This window comes from Cetorhinus maximus, chromosome 20 (genome assembly GCF_964194155.1).
Source record: "Cetorhinus maximus chromosome 20, sCetMax3.hap1.1, whole genome shotgun sequence".
NCBI classification, from domain to species: domain Eukaryota; kingdom Metazoa; phylum Chordata; class Chondrichthyes; order Lamniformes; family Cetorhinidae; genus Cetorhinus; species Cetorhinus maximus.
The window spans coordinates 27,636,432-27,654,749 of NC_135898.1; the positions used below are offsets into that span (position 1 = coordinate 27,636,432).

An 18,318-nucleotide genomic window follows, 5' to 3' on the forward strand; every position below is an offset into this window, starting at 1 on the left:
CTGTGACTGTTGGTAACTCGAAAGAGTTTCCCTTGATTAATCTGTGCCTTTCTAAGTGACAGTTTATCCTGCCTTAGAACTGATTCCAATAATTTGCCCATTACCCAGGTCAGACAGACTGGCTTGTAATTATTCGGTCTATCCTCACTCCCTTTTTAAACAAAGGTACAGCATTAGCAGCCCTCCAATCCTCCGGCACCTCACCTGTATCCAGTGAGGATTAGAAAATGATGGTCAGACCCTCCGCTATTCCTCCCTGGCTTCTTTTAACAACCCGGGGTACATTTCATCTGACCCTGGTGATTTATTCATTTGCAAGGATGCTAATCCCCTTAATACTTCCTCTCTCCCTATGTTTGAACAACCAACAATCATTGCCTTGGTTCACTAATGGTGAAACAAAGATAAGGTTGGTCAACTGCCACTCGTTGGCTCACTAGCACCTGTTGGGCTATGTGCCAGACAAAATAAAGAACCTAAATGAGGAAGAGACAAAATGCTCAGTGAGTTTATTCTGTGAAACCAAATTAAAGCTACTTTTCCTTATGGTTTTTCAGGTTTGAGAAAATGATTTCAGCAATGTATATAGGAGAACTAGTGAGGATTATCCTGGTCAGAATAATTCGAAACGGCATGTTATTCAAAGGGAAGACTTCATCCAAACTTCTCACCAAAGGAGCCATTAACATCAGTGATCTTGTTGCTATAGAGAAGTAAGAGCTAGAGACCAAACAATAGCTGGTACTGAACAGTATTCAAAATCGCACCTTACTGGAGGGCCAGGCAGTGAGGGGGACGGGGAGGTGAGGGCGACGGGGAGGTGAGGGCGACGGCGAGGTGAGGGAGTCGGGAGGTGAGGGCGACGGGGAGGTGAGGGAGGCGGGAGGTGAGGGAGGCGGGAGGTGAGGGAGACGGGGAGGTGAGGGAGGCGGGAGGTGAGGGCGACGGGGAGGTGAGGGAGGTGGGGAGGTGAGGGAGACGGGGAGGTGAGGGAGGAGGGAGGTGAGGGAGGCGGGGAGGTGAGGGAGGCGGGGAGGTGAGGGAGACGGGAGGTGAGGGAGGGGGGAGGTGAGGGAGGCGAGGAGGTGAGGGAGGCGGGAGGTGAGGGAGGCGGGAGGTGAGGGAGACGGGGAGGTGAGGAAGGCGGGAGGTGAGGGAGGCGGGAGGTGAGGGCGATGGGGAGGTGAGGGAGGCGGGGAGGTGAGGGCAACGGGGAGGTGAGGGAGGCGGGAGGTGAGGGCGACGGGGAGGTGAGGGAGGCGGGAGGTGAGGGAGGCAGGAGGTGAGGGAGTCGGGAGGTGAGGAAGGTGGGAGGTGAGGGAGGTGGGGAGGTGAGGGAGGCGGGGAGGTGAGGGCGATGGCGAGGTGAGGGAGGCGGGGAGGTGAGGGCGACGGCGAGGTGAGGGTGGCGGGAGGTGAGGGGATGGAGAAGTGAGGGAGGCGGGAGGTGAGGCAGTTGGGGAGGTGAGGGAGGAGGAGATGAGGGAGGCAAAGGGTGAGGGAGTCTGGAGGTGAGGGAGTCGGGAGGTGAGGGAGTCGGGAGGTGAGGGAGGCGGGAGGTGAGGGAGACGGGGAGGTGAGGGAGTCGGGGAGGTGAGGGAGGTGGGAGGTGAGGGAGACGGGGAGGTAAGGGAGGCGGGAGGTGAGGGAGGCGGGAGGTGAGGGAGACGGGGAGGTGAGAGGGGTGGGAGGCGAGGGAGTCGCGAGGTGAGGGAGGGGCGAGATGAGGGAGGGGCGAGGTGAGGCAGACCTTGGCGGGAGTGCAGAATGCCTTATGGCAGAACTTTCCATTCCGGGTGGCGGAGCGCTCCCTGCCTCGGAGCCTGCTGGGAATGGGCACTGCACCCTGGCCTCATTAATCATGCAGTCCCTCACCTCCCGCCTCCCGCCTCCATCACCTCCTACCCCACGTATTGTGTGGTGGGGAAGGCTGTATGGCATGCGCCTGCCATCATAGACAGGTGCCATATTTAAAAGGCAACCGGATATCAACTGACCCAACCTTCAGGGATGAGATGCCCGTAGGGGAGAGGGAGCTCCGGCACCTAAACTTAGCGATGCCTCCCTGACTGTCCAGCTGGACAAAGTGGAGTCCAAGAGGAGGGGGGTGGAGGCTGAGCAGAGCAACCAGCCTGGCATGGGAGTCAGTCTCCAGGGCAGTCAGTGCCCAGGGCCTCGAGCAGAGGACAGCCCTGCAATGCTGGAAGGGGATAAATGACCTCACCCACTGTGCCAGGGTAAGTGAACCCTCAACTGCTCACACTCACCTCACTGAATGGTTCAGGGGACATGGGCCTCATTGACAAGGGCACATGCAGAAAAGAGCTAATCAACGTGATAAGGTGATGCCTCATAGCCTCACTGCAGCCCATCCAGTCTACAGGTGGACAGGTCACTGTGGGTCCCTGACCCTTCCACACACACAGCTGAGATGCTGTCTGGGAGTGACGGGGGGGAACGTGGGCTAGGCATTGAGGGCACTAGCAAGCACTGCCAATGACATGCCTCTGTGAGCCTTATCCTTCTATCTGTATGAGGTAACCACTCTGGAGGGTGCTGCCCCAGAACACTTGTGGACAATCTGCAGTGCATCAATCAGATGGCACACAATCCAGTGGGTTCTTTGTAAGCTGGAGAGTGATGCAGAATGACACCAAGAGTACAAGTTGAACCCCTGTCCCAGCCTGTGGTTGTTTATGGAGGCCTGCCCCATGCTTGATGTGGATTGTTCCCCCTCAAGCCACATAACCAAATGTCTCTCTCTAGTGGACAGAGATGCCTATGGTTCCTTGTGCTCTATGATTAATCACTGTATCTGCCTATGAAATAAATCTTGCAACCTAACAGGTGAAAGTGTGATGTGTAATAGGAATAAACATCACACCAACCAGAGTTGTAGTTTGTAGAATGGATTGTCTATCCTATGTTACTGTCAGGCCCCACCATCGGCACTTTCACTTTTACTGTGGCATTAGACAAGGGATGGAGATGTTGAGCAAAGCGATGGCTGTAGCAGTAATGTGCTGTTATTTCTGTGTCATTCCTCAGTCATAGCACAGGTCTGCAAAGTGCAATCGAGGTACTGAAGAATCTGGAACTCCAGGCTTCAGAAGAAGACGGAATCGCTTTCAAACACATCTGCAAGGTTGTTTCATTTCGTTCAGCCAATCTTTGTGCAGCCGCTCTGGCTGTTATTCTACAACATATCAAGGACAACAAGAAAATGAAGCGACTCCGCACAACAGTGGGGATAACTGGGTCACTGTACAGAAACAGTGTGCAGTAAGTAACCATCAGGAGTTAGATATCCAAAACCTTCACAGTATCACAGACAGGAGAGAGATGACAGGCATGCCTCCTATTCCTTCTTCACCTATCCACTGACTGAAAACTGCATGTTTAAAAAAAGTGTTTGAACTTCTGAGTATATTAATTATCTGAACCAGGCAAGTGACAGGTTTTTATAGGAACAGGAGTAGGCCATTCAGCCCATCAAGCCTGTTCCACCATTCAATTTGATTGTGGCTGATCATTTATCTCAACACCATTTTCCCTTGATGTCATTAGTCTCCAGAAATCTATCAATTTCTGCCTTGAATATGCTCAGTGATTGAGCTTCCACATCCTCTGGGATAGGGAATTCCAAAGATTCACTAACCTTTGAGTGAAGAAATTCCTCCTTCAGTGCCCTGCCCCTTATTCTGAAACTGTGACCCTGGTTCTAGACTCACCAGCCAGGGGAAACATTTTATCTACGTCCACCTTGTCACGCCCTGTAAGAATTTTGTAAGTTTCAATGTAAGTTTCACCCCTCATTGAAACTCGAGGAAATACAGACCCAGTCTCCTCAATCTCTCCTCATAGGACAATCCCATCATCCCAGGGATAAACCTGCTGACCCTCTGTTGCACTCATTTTATGGTAAGTGTATCCTTCCTTAGATAAGGGACCAAAACTGTGCACAACAATCCAGTTGCGGTCTCACCAAGGCTCTATATAACTGCAGGAGCCTTTCCAGAATCTATAGAATTTTGAAAGTTAACCACCAATACATCCTCTAAATCTATAGCCATCTCCTTCAACACTCTGGGATGTAGCTCATCTGGTCCTGGGGATTTATCAACCCAATCCAGTTAAATTTTCTAGTACTACCTCTTTACTAATGCTAATTTCTTCCAGTTCCTCAGTGTCACAAGTCCCTCGGTTGCCTAGTATTTCTGGGAGATTTTCTGTATCCTCTTCTGTGAAGACAGGCACAAAGTAATTGTTTAGTTCCTCTGCCATTTCCCTGTTCTCCATTATAAATTCCCCTATCTCCACCTGTAATGGGCCCACATTTGTCCTTGCTAATCTTATCCTTTTCACATACCTAAAGAGGCTTTTACAGTCTGCCTTTCTGTTCCTCACTAGTTTGCATTCATATCCTCTTTTCCCTTGCTTAATCATTTTCTTGGTCCTCCTTTGCTGGGTTCCAAATTGCTCCCAATCCTCAGGCTTATCATGTTTTCTGGCATCGTTATAAATCATTTCCTTCAATGTAATGCAATCTTTAACTTCTTTAATTTACTGCGGTTAATTTACCTTTCTTTCCCTTTGGGTGTTTATGCCTTAGAGCAATTGCAGACTGTGCAGTATTTCTTTAAGTACTAGCCACTGTTCATCGTCAAATCTTTGAGTATTTTCCCAATCTACCAGAGCAAACACAGCCAAAAGAAGCTTTCAAAGAAAGAAACATGTTTATTGTTCAACAGCCAAATATAAATGACAGCCCTGCTCATACTCACACAAATGCACCCCGGCTCACACTCTCACAGATACACCCCGGCTCACACTCTCACAGATACACCCCAGCTCACGCTCTCACAGATACACCCCCGCTCAAACTCTCACAGATACGCCCCCACACACACTCTTCAGATACACACCCACTCACACTCACATCGATACGCCCTCACTCACCCTCTCACAGATATGCCCCAGCTCACGTTTACACAAAAAGGCCCCGCTCACGCACTCACAGATACGCCCTGGCTCACATTCACACAGATATATCCCTGCTCACACTCTCACAGATACCCCCCCGCTCAGACTCACACAGATACACCCCCGCTCACACTCTCACAGTTACGCTCCCGCTCACACACACAGATACGCCCCCGCTCACGCTCTTGCGTATACACCCCCACACACAGATATGCCCCCGCTCACACTCTCACAAATACACCCCCGCTCACACTCTCACAGTTACGCTCCCGCTCACACACACAGATATGCCCCCGCTCACACTCTCACAAATACACCCCCGCTCACACTCTCACAGTTACGCTCCCGCTCACACACACAGATACGCCCCCGCTCACGCTCTCACGTATACACCCCCACTCACACAGATATGCCCCCGCTCACACTCTCACAAATACACCCCCGCTCATACTCTCACAGATACGCCCCCGCTTACACTCTCACACATACGCCCTCGCTCACACTCACATCAATACGCCCCCACTCACACTCACATCAATACGCCCCCGCTCACACTCACATAGATACGCCCCAGCTCAAATTCTCACAGATACGCCACTGCTCACACCCTCACACATACACCCCCGCTCACTCTCACAGATACACCCCCACCCACACACACAGATACACGCCCGCTCACACTCTCAGAAATACACCCCCGCTCACACTCTCACAGTTACGCTCCCGCTCACACTCTCACAGATACGCCCCCGCTCACACTCTCACAGATACGCCCCCGCTCGCAGTCTGACAGATACACCCCCGCTCACACTCTCACACATACGCCCCCGCTCGCAGTCTGACAGATACGCCCCCGCTCACACTCTCACACATACGCCCCCGCTTGCACTCTCACAGATACACCCCCGCTCACACTCTCACACATACGCCCCCGCTCGCACTCTCACACATACGCCCCCGCTCGCAGTCTGACAGATACGCCCCCGCTCACACTCTCACACATACGCCCCCGCTCGCACTCTCACAGATACACCCCCGCTCACACTCTCACACATACGCCCCCGCTCGCACTCTCACAGATACACCCCCGCTCACACTCTCACACATACACCCCCGCTCGCAGTCTGACAGATATGCCCCGCTCACACTCTCACAGATATGCCCCCGCTCACACTCTCACACATACGCCCCCGCTCGCAGTCTGACAGATACGCCCCGCTCGCACTCTCACACATACGCCCCCGCTCGCACTCTCACACATACGCCCCCGCTCGCAGTCTGACAGATACGCCCCGCTCGCACTCTCACACATACGCCCCCGCTCGCAGTCTGACAGTTACACCCCCGCTCACACTCTCACACATACGCCCCCGCTCGCAGTCTGACAGATACGCCCCGCTCGCACTCTCATACATACGCCCCCGCTCGCAGTCTGACAGATACGCCCCCGCTCGCACTCTCACACATACGCCCCCGCTCGCACTCTCACAGATACACCCCCGCTCACACTCTCACACATACGCCCCCGCTCGCAGTCTGACAGATACGCCCCGCTCATACTCACATAGATACACCCCCGCTCACACTCTCACACATACGCCCCCGCTCACAGTCTGACAGATACGCCCCGCTCATACTCACATAGATACACCCCCGCTCACACTCTCACACATACGCCCCCGCTCGCAGTCTGACAGATACGCCCCTGCTCACACTCACATCAATATTCCCCGCTCACACTCACATAGATACGCCCTCGCTCACACTCTCACAGATACACCCCCGCTCACGCTCTCACACATACGCCCCCGCTCGCACACACACACAGATACACCCCGCTCACACACACACAGATACACCCCCGCTCACACACACACAGATACACCCCCGCTCACACACGCACAGATACACCCCCACTCACACACGCACAGATACACCGCCGCTCTCAGTCACACAGATATACCCTCGCTCACACACACACAGATACACCCCCACTCACACACGCACAGATACACCCCCGCTCACACACACACAGATACACCCCCGCTCACACACCCACAGATACACCCCCGCTCACACACCCACAGATACACCCCCACTCACACACCCACAGATACACCGCCGCTCTCAGTCACACAGATATACCCTCGCTCACACACACACAGATACACCCCCGCTCTCACTCACACAGATATACCCTCGCTCACACTCACGTAGATACGCCCATGCTCATGCTCTCACAGATACACCCACATTCACACAGATACTTCCCCGCTCATACTCACACAAATACACCCCCGCTCACACTCTCACACATACCCCCTGCTCACACTCTCACACATACACCCCCGCTCACACTCTGGCAGATACACACCCACTCACACAGATCCACCCATGCTCACAGTCTCATAGATATGCCCCTGCTCACACACACACAAATGCACCCTGCTCACACTCTCAAAGATACGCCCCCGCTCACAATCACACAGATACGCCCCTGCTCACACGCTCACAGATACACCGTCACTCACGCACTCACCGATATGCTCACGCTCACACTCAAACAGATACGCCCACGCTCACGCTCGCACACATATGCCCTCGCTCACGCACTCACAGATACGCCCCGGCTCACACTCAAACAGAAACACCCTCGCTCACACTCTCACAGATACATCCCCGCTCAGACTCACACAAATACACCCCCGCTCACACTCTCACAGTTACGCTCCCGCTCACACACACAGATATGCCCCCGCTCACACTCTCACAAATACACACCCGCTCATACTCTCACAGATACACCCCTGCTCACACTCACATCAATACGCCCCGCTCACACACGCATAGATATGCCTCCGCTCACACTCTCACAGATATGCCACTGCTCACACACACACAGATACACCCCTGCTCACACACGCACAGATAGACTGCCGTTCACACTCACACAGATACACCCCCGCTCACACTCACGTAGATACGCCCCCGCTCGCTCTCACAGATACACCCCCACCCACACACACAGATAGACACCCGCTCACACTCACATGGATACACCCCGGCTCACGCACTCACAGATACGCTCAGGCTTACACACACACAGATACACACCCGCCACCACTCACGCAGATACGCACCTGCTCACACTCACACAGATATGCCCCCACTCACACTCTTCAGATACACACCCGCTCAGACACACACAGATACACCGCCGCTCACACTCACACAGATACACCCCCCGCTCACACTCACATAGATACACTCACGCTCACATAGATACGCCCCCGCTCACACTCACATAGATACGCCCGCACTCTAACTCTCACAGATACACCCCTGCTAACACTCACAAGGATACGCCCTCTCTCACCCTCTCACAGATATGCCCTAGCTCACGCTCGCACACACGTCCCCGCTCACACACTCACAGATACGCCCTGGCTCACACTCACACAGATATGCCCCCGCTCACACTCACATAGATACGCCCATGCTCATGCTCTCACAGATACACCCCATTCACACAGATACACCCCCACTCACACTCTCACAGATACTTCCCCGCTCATACTCACACAAATGCACCCTGCTCACACTCTCACATATACAGCCCCACTCACACTCACAGAAATACTCCCCCGCTCACACTCTCACAGATACGCCCCCGCTCACACTCACAGAAATACTCCCCCGCTCACACTCTCACAGATACATCCCCGCTCACACCCACATAGATGCGCTCCCACTCATGATCTCACATATGTGCCCCCACTCATGCTCAGTAGCTCAACAAGTGATATTCTTTCCTGTGTGGATGATGCAGTCAAGTCCCATCCTCTCCATACCCACATGAAGTGTACCCGATTTCCAGGGCCTGGGATCATAGAATCACAGAATCACGCAGTGCAGAAGGGGCCCTTCGGCCTATCGAGTCTGCAATGACACGTGAGAAACACCTGACCTACCTACCTAATCCCATTTACCAGCACTTAGCCCATAGCCTTGAACGTTATGACATGCCAAGTGCTCATCCAGGTACTTTTTAAAGGATGTGAGGCAACCCGCCTCCACCACCCTCCCAGGCAGTGCATTCCAGACCATCACCACCCTCTGGCTTTAAAGGTTTTTTCCTCACATTCCCCCTAAACCTCCTGCCCCTCACCTTGAACTTATGCCCCCTTATGACTGACCCTTCAACTAAGGGGAACAGCTGCTCCCTATCCACCCTGTCCATGCCCCTCATAATCTTGTACACCTCGATCAGGTCGCCCCTCAGTCTTCTCTGCTCCAATGAAAACAACCCAAGTCTATCCAACCTCTCTTCATAACTTAAATGTTTCATCCCAGGCAATATCCTGGTGAATCTCCTCTGCACCCTCTCCAGTGCAATCACATCCTTCCTATAATGTGGCGACCAGAACTGCACAATTGAAATTGAAGATACATTATTCTCAATTCCAGGGCATAGAGTGAATGGAGTGTATGAATCATTGAGAAGTAAATGTACTTTGTTAAAAACCCCTGAGTAAAACTTTAAGACTCAGACCGTGTTTAACATTGGGATGTAACACTCTGATATTCTGACAGGTATGCAAAAAGCTTTCACAAGCTGGTTCGAAACCTGCTGCCAGAGTGTGAAGTGCGATTTGTTCTATCTGAACAGGGCACAGGGAAAGGTGCAGCCATGGTGACAGCCGTAGCCCAGAGGCTAGTTCATCAGCGTAAATATGTTAACAAGACCCTGGCACCATTCAAACTCAGCCGAGATCAACTGCTGGACATCATGAAAAACATGAGATATGAGATGGAACGTGGACTAAAAAAAGAGACTCATAGCACTGCCACAGTAAAAATGCTTCCCACCTACGTTCATAAATTCCCAAATGGAACAGGTAAATCCAAAGGACTTTTAATTACCAAATCTAATTTTAACCTCCAGGGCTACAGGAGTAACACAATGAAACAGTGTGGCCACACAGTTAGGTGTACAGGTATTTGTGCTGATGATCTCCATGTTAACTGAACTCAGTGGGTAGGAATCCCATCTCTGAATCAGGGGTGAGTGGCTTCAAGCTCCACTCAACAAATTTCAGTACATAATACAGGCTGACTATGCAGTGCTGTACCTAGATGGCGCCGCACCGAGACGGTGCCGTACTGAGATGGTGCTGTACCAAGACGGTGCCATACCAAGACGGTGCCGTTACGAGGCTGTGCCTTACCAAGACGGTGCTGTACCGAGATGGTGCCGTTACAAGATGGTGCCTTATCGCTGTACTGAGACAATGCCTTACTGAAAGGGTGCCGTTACGAGGCGGTGCCGTACTACCGTACCGAGTCGGTGCCGTACCGAGTCAGTGCCGTACCGAGTCAGTGCCGTACCAGGATGGTGCCGTAACGAGTCGGTGCCATACCGAGATGGTGCCGTACCGAGTTGGTGCTGTACCGAGTCGGTGCCGTACCGAGTCAGTGCCGAACCAAGATGGTGCCGTACCGAGTCGGTGCCATACCGAGATGGTGCCGTACCGAGTTGGTGCCGTACCGAGTCGGTGCCGTACCGAGTCAGTGCCGTACCGAGTCGGTGCCATACCGAGATGGTGCCGTACCGAGTTGGTGCCGTACTGAGTTGGTGCCGTACTGAGTCGGTGCCGTACCGAGTCAGTGCCGTACCGAGTCAGTGCCGTACCGAGTCAGTGCCATACCAGGATGGTGCCGTAACGAGTCGGTGCCATACCGAGATGGTGCCGTACCGAGTTGGTGCTGTACCGAGTCGGTGCCGTACCGAGTCAGTGCCGTACCAAGATGGTGCCGTACCGAGTCGGTGCCATGCCGAGATGGTGCCGTACCGAGTTGGTGCTGTACTGAGTCGGTGCCGTACCGAGTCAGTGCCGTACCAAGACAATGCCGTACCGAGTCGGTGCCGTACCGAGTCAGTGCCGTACCAAGACAATGCCGTACTAAGTCGGTGCCGTACCAAGACAATGCCGTACTGAGTCGGTGCCATACCGAGATGGTGCCGTACCGAGTTGGTGCCGTACCGAGACGGTGCTGAAATATTGCAAATGCAGACTTTTGAATGAGGCGTTAGATTGAGACTGCATCTGCTCCCCAGCATCCCCACCAACCCACCTCATGGGTGTAAAAAATTCCATGGTACCACACTCTTCACCTTTTCACTTACTGTTCACCCAATTGACATCTCAAAACCACGATACATCAAAGCACCCAGGCTAGCTGGCTTTAATCCAATTGAAACACACACACACATCCTCGCAGACACAGACCCTACTACAAGCCCAATTTAAAATAATCTCCAATAACATTATGTACATTAATATCTTCATGACATCCCCCTCCCTATCAAAAAATGAACCTTCATAATTCTAAAAGACGGCTTCATTTTAAGAACCCATCTCACACTATCTCCTATACTTATTACACTATTACATTACCAGATGCATAAATTAACATAATATAAATACACAAGTCCTTGGTATCAACAGAAATCACTCTAGTTCAGTGTCCAGGTTTTTAAAATGTCCAATTTTCCTTAAAGCTTCAAACTCTTGATAATGCATCTGCGAACAGATTTTCTCTCCCAGCAATATGTATAATATGTAGATTAAATGGTTGTAACAATAGGCTCCATCTGAAAAGTCTTGCGCTTTTGTCACAAAATTTGTCCAAAACTTCAAAGGATTATGGTCTGTATAAACAGTTGTTTGCCACATAAATCTCAAAATGCTGCAACGCTATCACCAAACTCAAAGTTTCTTTTTCGATCGTTGAATATCTTCTCTGTTGTACATTCAGCATCTATGAAAAATACCCTAACTGATTTTTCAATTCCAGTGTCATCTTCTTGTAGCAGTACAGCCCCAATGCTTATATCAACAATTGCTTATACCAATTGTGTCAACGGCCAACTTGAATTGCTTGGCATAATTGGGTACTGTCAAAACTGGTGTTGTAGTTAATACAGTTTTCAAACTATCGAATGACTTCTGACACTCCTGTGTCCATTGAAATTTCTTGTTTTTTAATAGCTCAGTTAGTGGAGCAACTACTTGGCTAAAGTTTGGTACAAATTTCTGATAAAACCCATTCATGCCCAGAAATCTCAAGACTTCTGGTTTTGATGTAGGCACTGGGAAATCCACAATAGCCTTGACTTTCTCATCTCTCAGAGCCACCTTACCATGTCCAATGGTATGGCCTAGATACATAACTTGCGCTTTTGCAAGTTCACTTTTAGCCAAGTTCATCACCAAATTAGCTTCTTGTAATCGAGAAAATAATTCTTCCAGATATTGTAAATGCTCCTCTTGCGTAGGACTGAAAACCATTATATCGTCAGTATAAACAACACAATTGCTTAGTTCTGCAATTAATTTGTTTGTCAGTCTTTGAAATGTTGCAGATGCATCCTTCATACCAAATGGCATAACTTTAAATTGATATAGTCCACTTGGCGTTACGAAAGCTGATATCTCCTTTGCTCTCTCTGACAATGGTACCTGCCAATATCCTTTTAGCAAGTCAATCTTTGTGATAAATCTCGATTGTCCCACTTTCTCAATGCAATCTTCCAACTGTGGTATAGGATATAAATCCGCTTTTGTCACCGCATTTACCTTTTGATAGTCCACACACAGTCTTCGTGTTCCATTCGGTTTCGGTACCAACACAAGAGGTGAACTCCAGTTACTGCAACGAAAACAAAAATTGCTGGAAAAACTCAGCAGGTCTGACAGCATCTGTAGAGAGAAAGACAGAGCTAACGTTTCACGTCGGTATGACTCTTCTTCAGACTCTTTTCCAGCATCCAGAGCATTTTGCTTTTATCCAGTTACTGCAACTAGACTCAATGATATCATTTTGAAGCATGAAATCAATTTATTTTTGTACTCGTGCTAACTTTGCCAGATTTAATCTATAAGGATATTACCTTATTAAAGATGAAACCTGTATAGAGACATCATGTATAGCTAAATTTATTCCCACAAATAGGTTTGCGTGACTGCAACAGCTTTTTCAAATCACTTTGACACTTACTTGGAAAGTAACTCAATATTTCATTTAAATTTTCAAGCGCCCCTTCGTTATCCAACTTGATTAGAGGAAAATCAATTTCAGAGTCCTGCACTTCTACCTCTTTCTCATCATCCACCATCATTAACACCTCTTTTTGTGCCTCTTCCCTGTCAATGTACTTTTTAAGCATATTTACATGACACACCCTCTGCTCCTTTCTTCCATCTGGAGTACTTATTAAATAATTTATTTCACTCAATTTCTCTTCAATCCTGTAAGGCCCACTAAACCTTGCATTTAATGAATCACCTAGTACTGGTAACAGAACTAATACTTTCTCTCCAGAAACAAAACTGCAGGCTTTAGCTTAAGAAAGCTAAAGCTTGCAGTTTTGTTTCTGGAGAGAAAGTATCTGCCTTCACTTTCATAACTTGCTGTAATATCTTTAAATGTTCCCTAGCTAACTCACATGGTCTGTTCAATCCTTCCCTGAAATTTAATACGTAATCCAGGAGAGTAGTTTCTGAATTTTGACCCACCAATTTCTCATGAATCAATTTCAGTGGTCCCCTTACCTCATGACCATTAACTAGTTCAAAAGGACTAAATCCGGTCAATGCATTAGGAGTGTCTCTAATAGCAAATAACAAGAATGGAATTCCTGTATCCCAATCCTGTGCATAATCCTGACAGTATGCTGTCATCATAGTTTTTAAAGTTTGATGCCATCTTTCCAAAGCTCCTTGTGACTCCGGATGATAAGCTGTTGACTTAAACTGTTATATCCCCAAATTGTTCATTACTTCCTTAAACAGCTGTGACATGAAATTTGACCCCTGATCTAATTGTATTTCCTTAGGTAAACCATATCTTGTAAAAAATTTAACTAACTCCTCCACAATCTTCTTAGCTGTAATATTTCTTAAAGGTAGCGCTTCAGGAAACCAAATAGACACATCCATTATTGTCAGTAAGCACTGATTTTTACTTTTAGTCTTAGAGAGGGGTCCTACACAATCAATCATGACCCTAGTAAAAGGTTCTTCAAATGCTGATGTTGGGATTAAAGGCGCCGGCTTAATCACTGCTTGTGGTTTTCCTATTACTTGACATATATAACAGGGTCTACAGAATTTGACTACATCCCTATGCAATCAAGGCCAATAAAAAAACCTCTGTATCTTTTCCTGTGTTTTCCTAATTCCTAAATGTCCCCCCATTGGAATTTTAGGAGCAATCCTCAGAATCTCATTTCTATACCCTAATGGGATAACAATCTGATGAACCTCCCTCCCAGCTTTCATTTGCTGAGACATGATCTGGCCTCCATTTTCTCATTAAAATATCTCCCTTAAAGTAATAACATTCTGGAATACATTTTGCTTCTGTTTCTGAATAGGGTTTTTGATAAAACTGCTTTAGTTGCAAATCATTTTTCTGTAACACCACTAGCCTCCTTGAGTTAAACACTTCAGCTGAATTATCCTGTAGTCTTTCCTGCTGAACAATGTTATCAAACACAGTGCCAGCTAATTGGATTTCATCACCTTCTTCTTGCCTTTGAACTGCCTGCCCTGCTTGTTTTTCTTGTTTCAACCTGTGTACCTCTGACCTCATTGTCACACAATCTGGAAACAATCCAGGATGCTCTATCTGTAATACCTCTGTTGAAAACACTTCTACAGGCTGCTCAACTACCATAGGCATCACCCATATTTGTGATCCAGCTATATCATTACCTAGAATAAATTGAACCCCTGCAATGGGCAATTTTTCCACTACTCCAACAATAACTTCACCTGTCTCCATTTGCTTTAGGTTTAGCATCTCCATGAACCCCACTTATTATCACCTGCTCCTGGAATACTCCCTCTGAACAGCAATTATCACTACCACATAACATTAAAGATTGACTAGGCCCTGTGTCTCTTAAAATTTTAACACCTTTACATACTCCACCCTGTACACATGGAAAGACTTTTCCTTCACACACAATGGGTGGAATTTTCTGAGCCTGCTGGCGGTGGGTGTGATAGGTGGTGTGTGCAGAAAATATAATGGGAGCCGCTTCATGATGGCGTGGAGGCAGGTCGCAATCATCCACTCAGCCTGTCGACAGCGGGCTGCGTTTCTCGCCATCAGTTGGCGGGGAGCTAATTGTAATACATTAGCATATAATTAAAAGGCCATCCTGCCAGGCTCTTGGAACCCCGCCATATCGTCCGTCCACGTCGGTGGGAAAGCACGCAGGCAACAGCACGCAGGCAATGTGCACTTGGCGACCTTCACTTTGGGGGAACTGAGGTGAGTGAGCAGCAGAGTTCTCCACAGCTCGCCTGTTGTTTACAGGCCTCAGGCATGCCTGGGGGCAGGGACAACTTATGCCAGGCCCCAGAAGCGACTGCTGAGGGGAGGGGGTGTCCAGGGGCAACTGCTGGCCAGCCTTGGAGGTGACCATTGCTTTTGGGAAGTGGGGGTGTCAAATGCTGCCTTGGTACTTCATCCCGCACCCAGGCAATCGAGTAGGCGGTAGAGTAAGCGAGGGAAGTGGCCACACATTAGGGATGCCTGTATAAACTGGCCGTGCCTCTACAACTGAGACAGATTAGGCGCAGCCACAGTGATATGATTAGGGTCGGGCTTCTATCCTGCCCGCCCATGCAAGCAACACGGAGGCACCAAAGGGTCACCAAGTGCTTCCCTACATCACCCCCCAATCCCCCCAGCACAAACTTCGGGTCCGCCACCACTTTATTGGACCGTGGAGCAGCTGAACTGCACACGTTGTACAATCTCCTCGCCAACGCTGGCCATGTAGCAGTCACTGCTGGAGTCGCTCACAGCCCCTTGCAATCTCAGCATCCTGGTTTGGACCAGTGTCCCCCATGTCGCAGGTTGACAGGGCAGCCATGCACCTCACTCATCTCTCGCCATCCGAGGGGTGACCAGCACTCTCCAGGAAGCATTAAGGGGCAGTCACACAGGGCCAGGAAAGGTGCTAAGTACAGTCATGATCACCACGTCCCTCTCTCTCTTTCATGCTGCAGGAGGACCATGTTAGGGTCATGGATCCTGGTGACCTAGCTTTATGTCTGATGGCCTACAGAGACTGTAGAAGACAGAGGAGGGAGCGACTGAGGCTCCTGGCCACGCAAAGGCTGTAGCAGCAACCTCATGAAGAAGGGGCAGCCGGGGCTCCTGCACATACTGCCCAGGAGCGACAGAGAGCTGTGTCTGGTCGGCGCCTAGCGATATCCAGGGTCTATAGACACCACCTGCCATTTCTGCGGATGACTGAGAACCAGTGTTGCCGATGACTGCGCATGTCTAGGGAACTGGTAGCTCACATCTGCCACTTACTGCAGGACTTGGCGCCAAGGGGACATGGAGGGTATCCACTGCCAGTGGCTGTGAAAGTGACCGTGGCGCTCAATTTCTATGCCAGTGGCTCCTTTCAGGTCTCCACAGGTGTCCTCTGTGGGATTTCACAATCCGCCACCCACAAATGCATCCATGAGGTCACAGATGCCATCTTCTCCATGGCACACAACTTTGTGCATTTTGCTCGGGACCGGAACAGCCAGGATGCAAGGGCCATTGGATTCACCCTGATCTCGGGATTCCCGCAAGTGCAGGGTGTGATTGACTGCACTCATGTGGCACTCAGATCCCGTCAATACACTTGGTGGACTTCATCAGCCGCAAGGGCTTCCACTCACTGAACGTGTGCGACCACCAGAAATGCAGTCTGCAGGTATGCGCATGGTTTCCAGGGACTGTGCACGACGCCTACATCCTGAATCATTCGCAGATCCCTGCAGTCTTCCAGGGTCCACAAAGGCTGCAGGGATGGCTCCTAGGGGACAAGGGCCGTGGCTGATGACACCTGTGTGGCGGCCTCAGTCTGCAGCAGAGCGACGCTATAATGAGGCTCATGCAGCAACTTGCAACTTGGTGGAGCAGACCATCAGGATGTTGAAGATGAAGTTCCGGTGCCTGGACCAGTCTGGTGGAGCCCTGCAATACAGACGGCAGAGGGTGTCACGCATCGTCATCATCTGCTGCGCCCTTTACAACCTGGCGCTGCAATTGGGTGAGGAGCTGGCTGAGGGGGAGATGCAGTAGCTGGAGGACTCCTCGGATGAGGAGGATGCCAATGGGGATGACGGTGAGGGGGTACTCGGTGGTGACGATGACGGGGATGAGGCTCCCGCACTGGCCAGACAAGGCAGGTGAGCTTGGGAGGCCCTCATAGCTGCCAGATTTGTGGAGGATGATGACAACTTGCAGTGAGGTGTTCACATAGATCCTCACATCACAACCTGAATGTTTGACTCCAGTCTGGCTTATGGCAGCACCAATGCCCTCTGTCAGAATGCTCTTGGCATGGAGATGCAGTGGTGGCCCTAATAGTCGCTTGGTCACAGGAGGAGTGGGGGGTGGTTCTGGAAAGCGGATATGTAGGCTTACAAAACAAAAGGACATGGCAGCCTTGCAGTGCAGCTATTTAGGTAATGATACCCAGAATGTGACAGGAAGGGACAGGGTGTACAAACTTAAAAAAACAGCAGCAGATTGGGTGAAAGGGGGAAAGAAGTGGTAAAAAGGCAAAATTAATGGCTCTTTACTTAAATGCATGTAGTATTCAGAACAGAATGAATGAATTAACAGCACAAATAGAGGTTAACCATTACAGAGACGTGTTTACAAGGAGATCAAAGCTGGGAACTAAATATTCATGAGTATGTGAGTTTTAGAAAGGACAGACAGGAAGGAAAGGGTGGTGGGGTAGCTTTGTTAGTACAAGACGAAATAAGTATAATAGCAAGAAAGCATCTTGGATCGGAAGATGTAGAATCCATATGGGTGGAGATAAGAAACAACAAGGGGAAGTAGTGATGGGAGTAGTCTATTAGGCCCTTTACAGTAGCTGTTCTGTAGGACAGAGAATAAATCAGGAGATAATGAGGGCATTTGAATAAGGCAGTACATTAATCATGGGTGACTTCAATCTTCATGTAGATTGGGAAAATCAAATTGGCAGAGGTAGCCACGAGCAAGAATTCATAGAGTGTATTTGGAACAGTTTCTTAGAACAATATATTGTGAATCCAACCAGGGATCAGGCTATTTTGGATCTGGTAATGTGTAATGAGGCAGGTTTAATAAATGATCTTAGGGTAAAAGATCCCCTAGGAAACAGTGACCATAATATGGTGGAATTTAGCATTCAGTTTGAGAGTGAGAAACTTAGTTCGGAAACAACTGTACTAAACTTAAATAAGGGTAATTACA

General features: G+C 49.6%; 1 protein-coding gene across 1 annotated transcript in view; it reads left to right on the top strand.

Moving 5' to 3' along the window:
* Positions 1-18,318, top strand: part of LOC144694990 (hexokinase-1-like) — a 222,828-nt gene that overhangs the window by 26,718 nt on the left and 177,792 nt on the right. Inside the window, exons 7-9 of the mRNA XM_078565820.1 lie at positions 558-713; positions 3,049-3,282; positions 9,577-9,881. Coding sequence (XP_078421946.1) covers positions 558-713; positions 3,049-3,282; positions 9,577-9,881 — 695 coding nt within the window. The remainder of the gene's footprint in view (positions 1-557; positions 714-3,048; positions 3,283-9,576; positions 9,882-18,318) is intronic.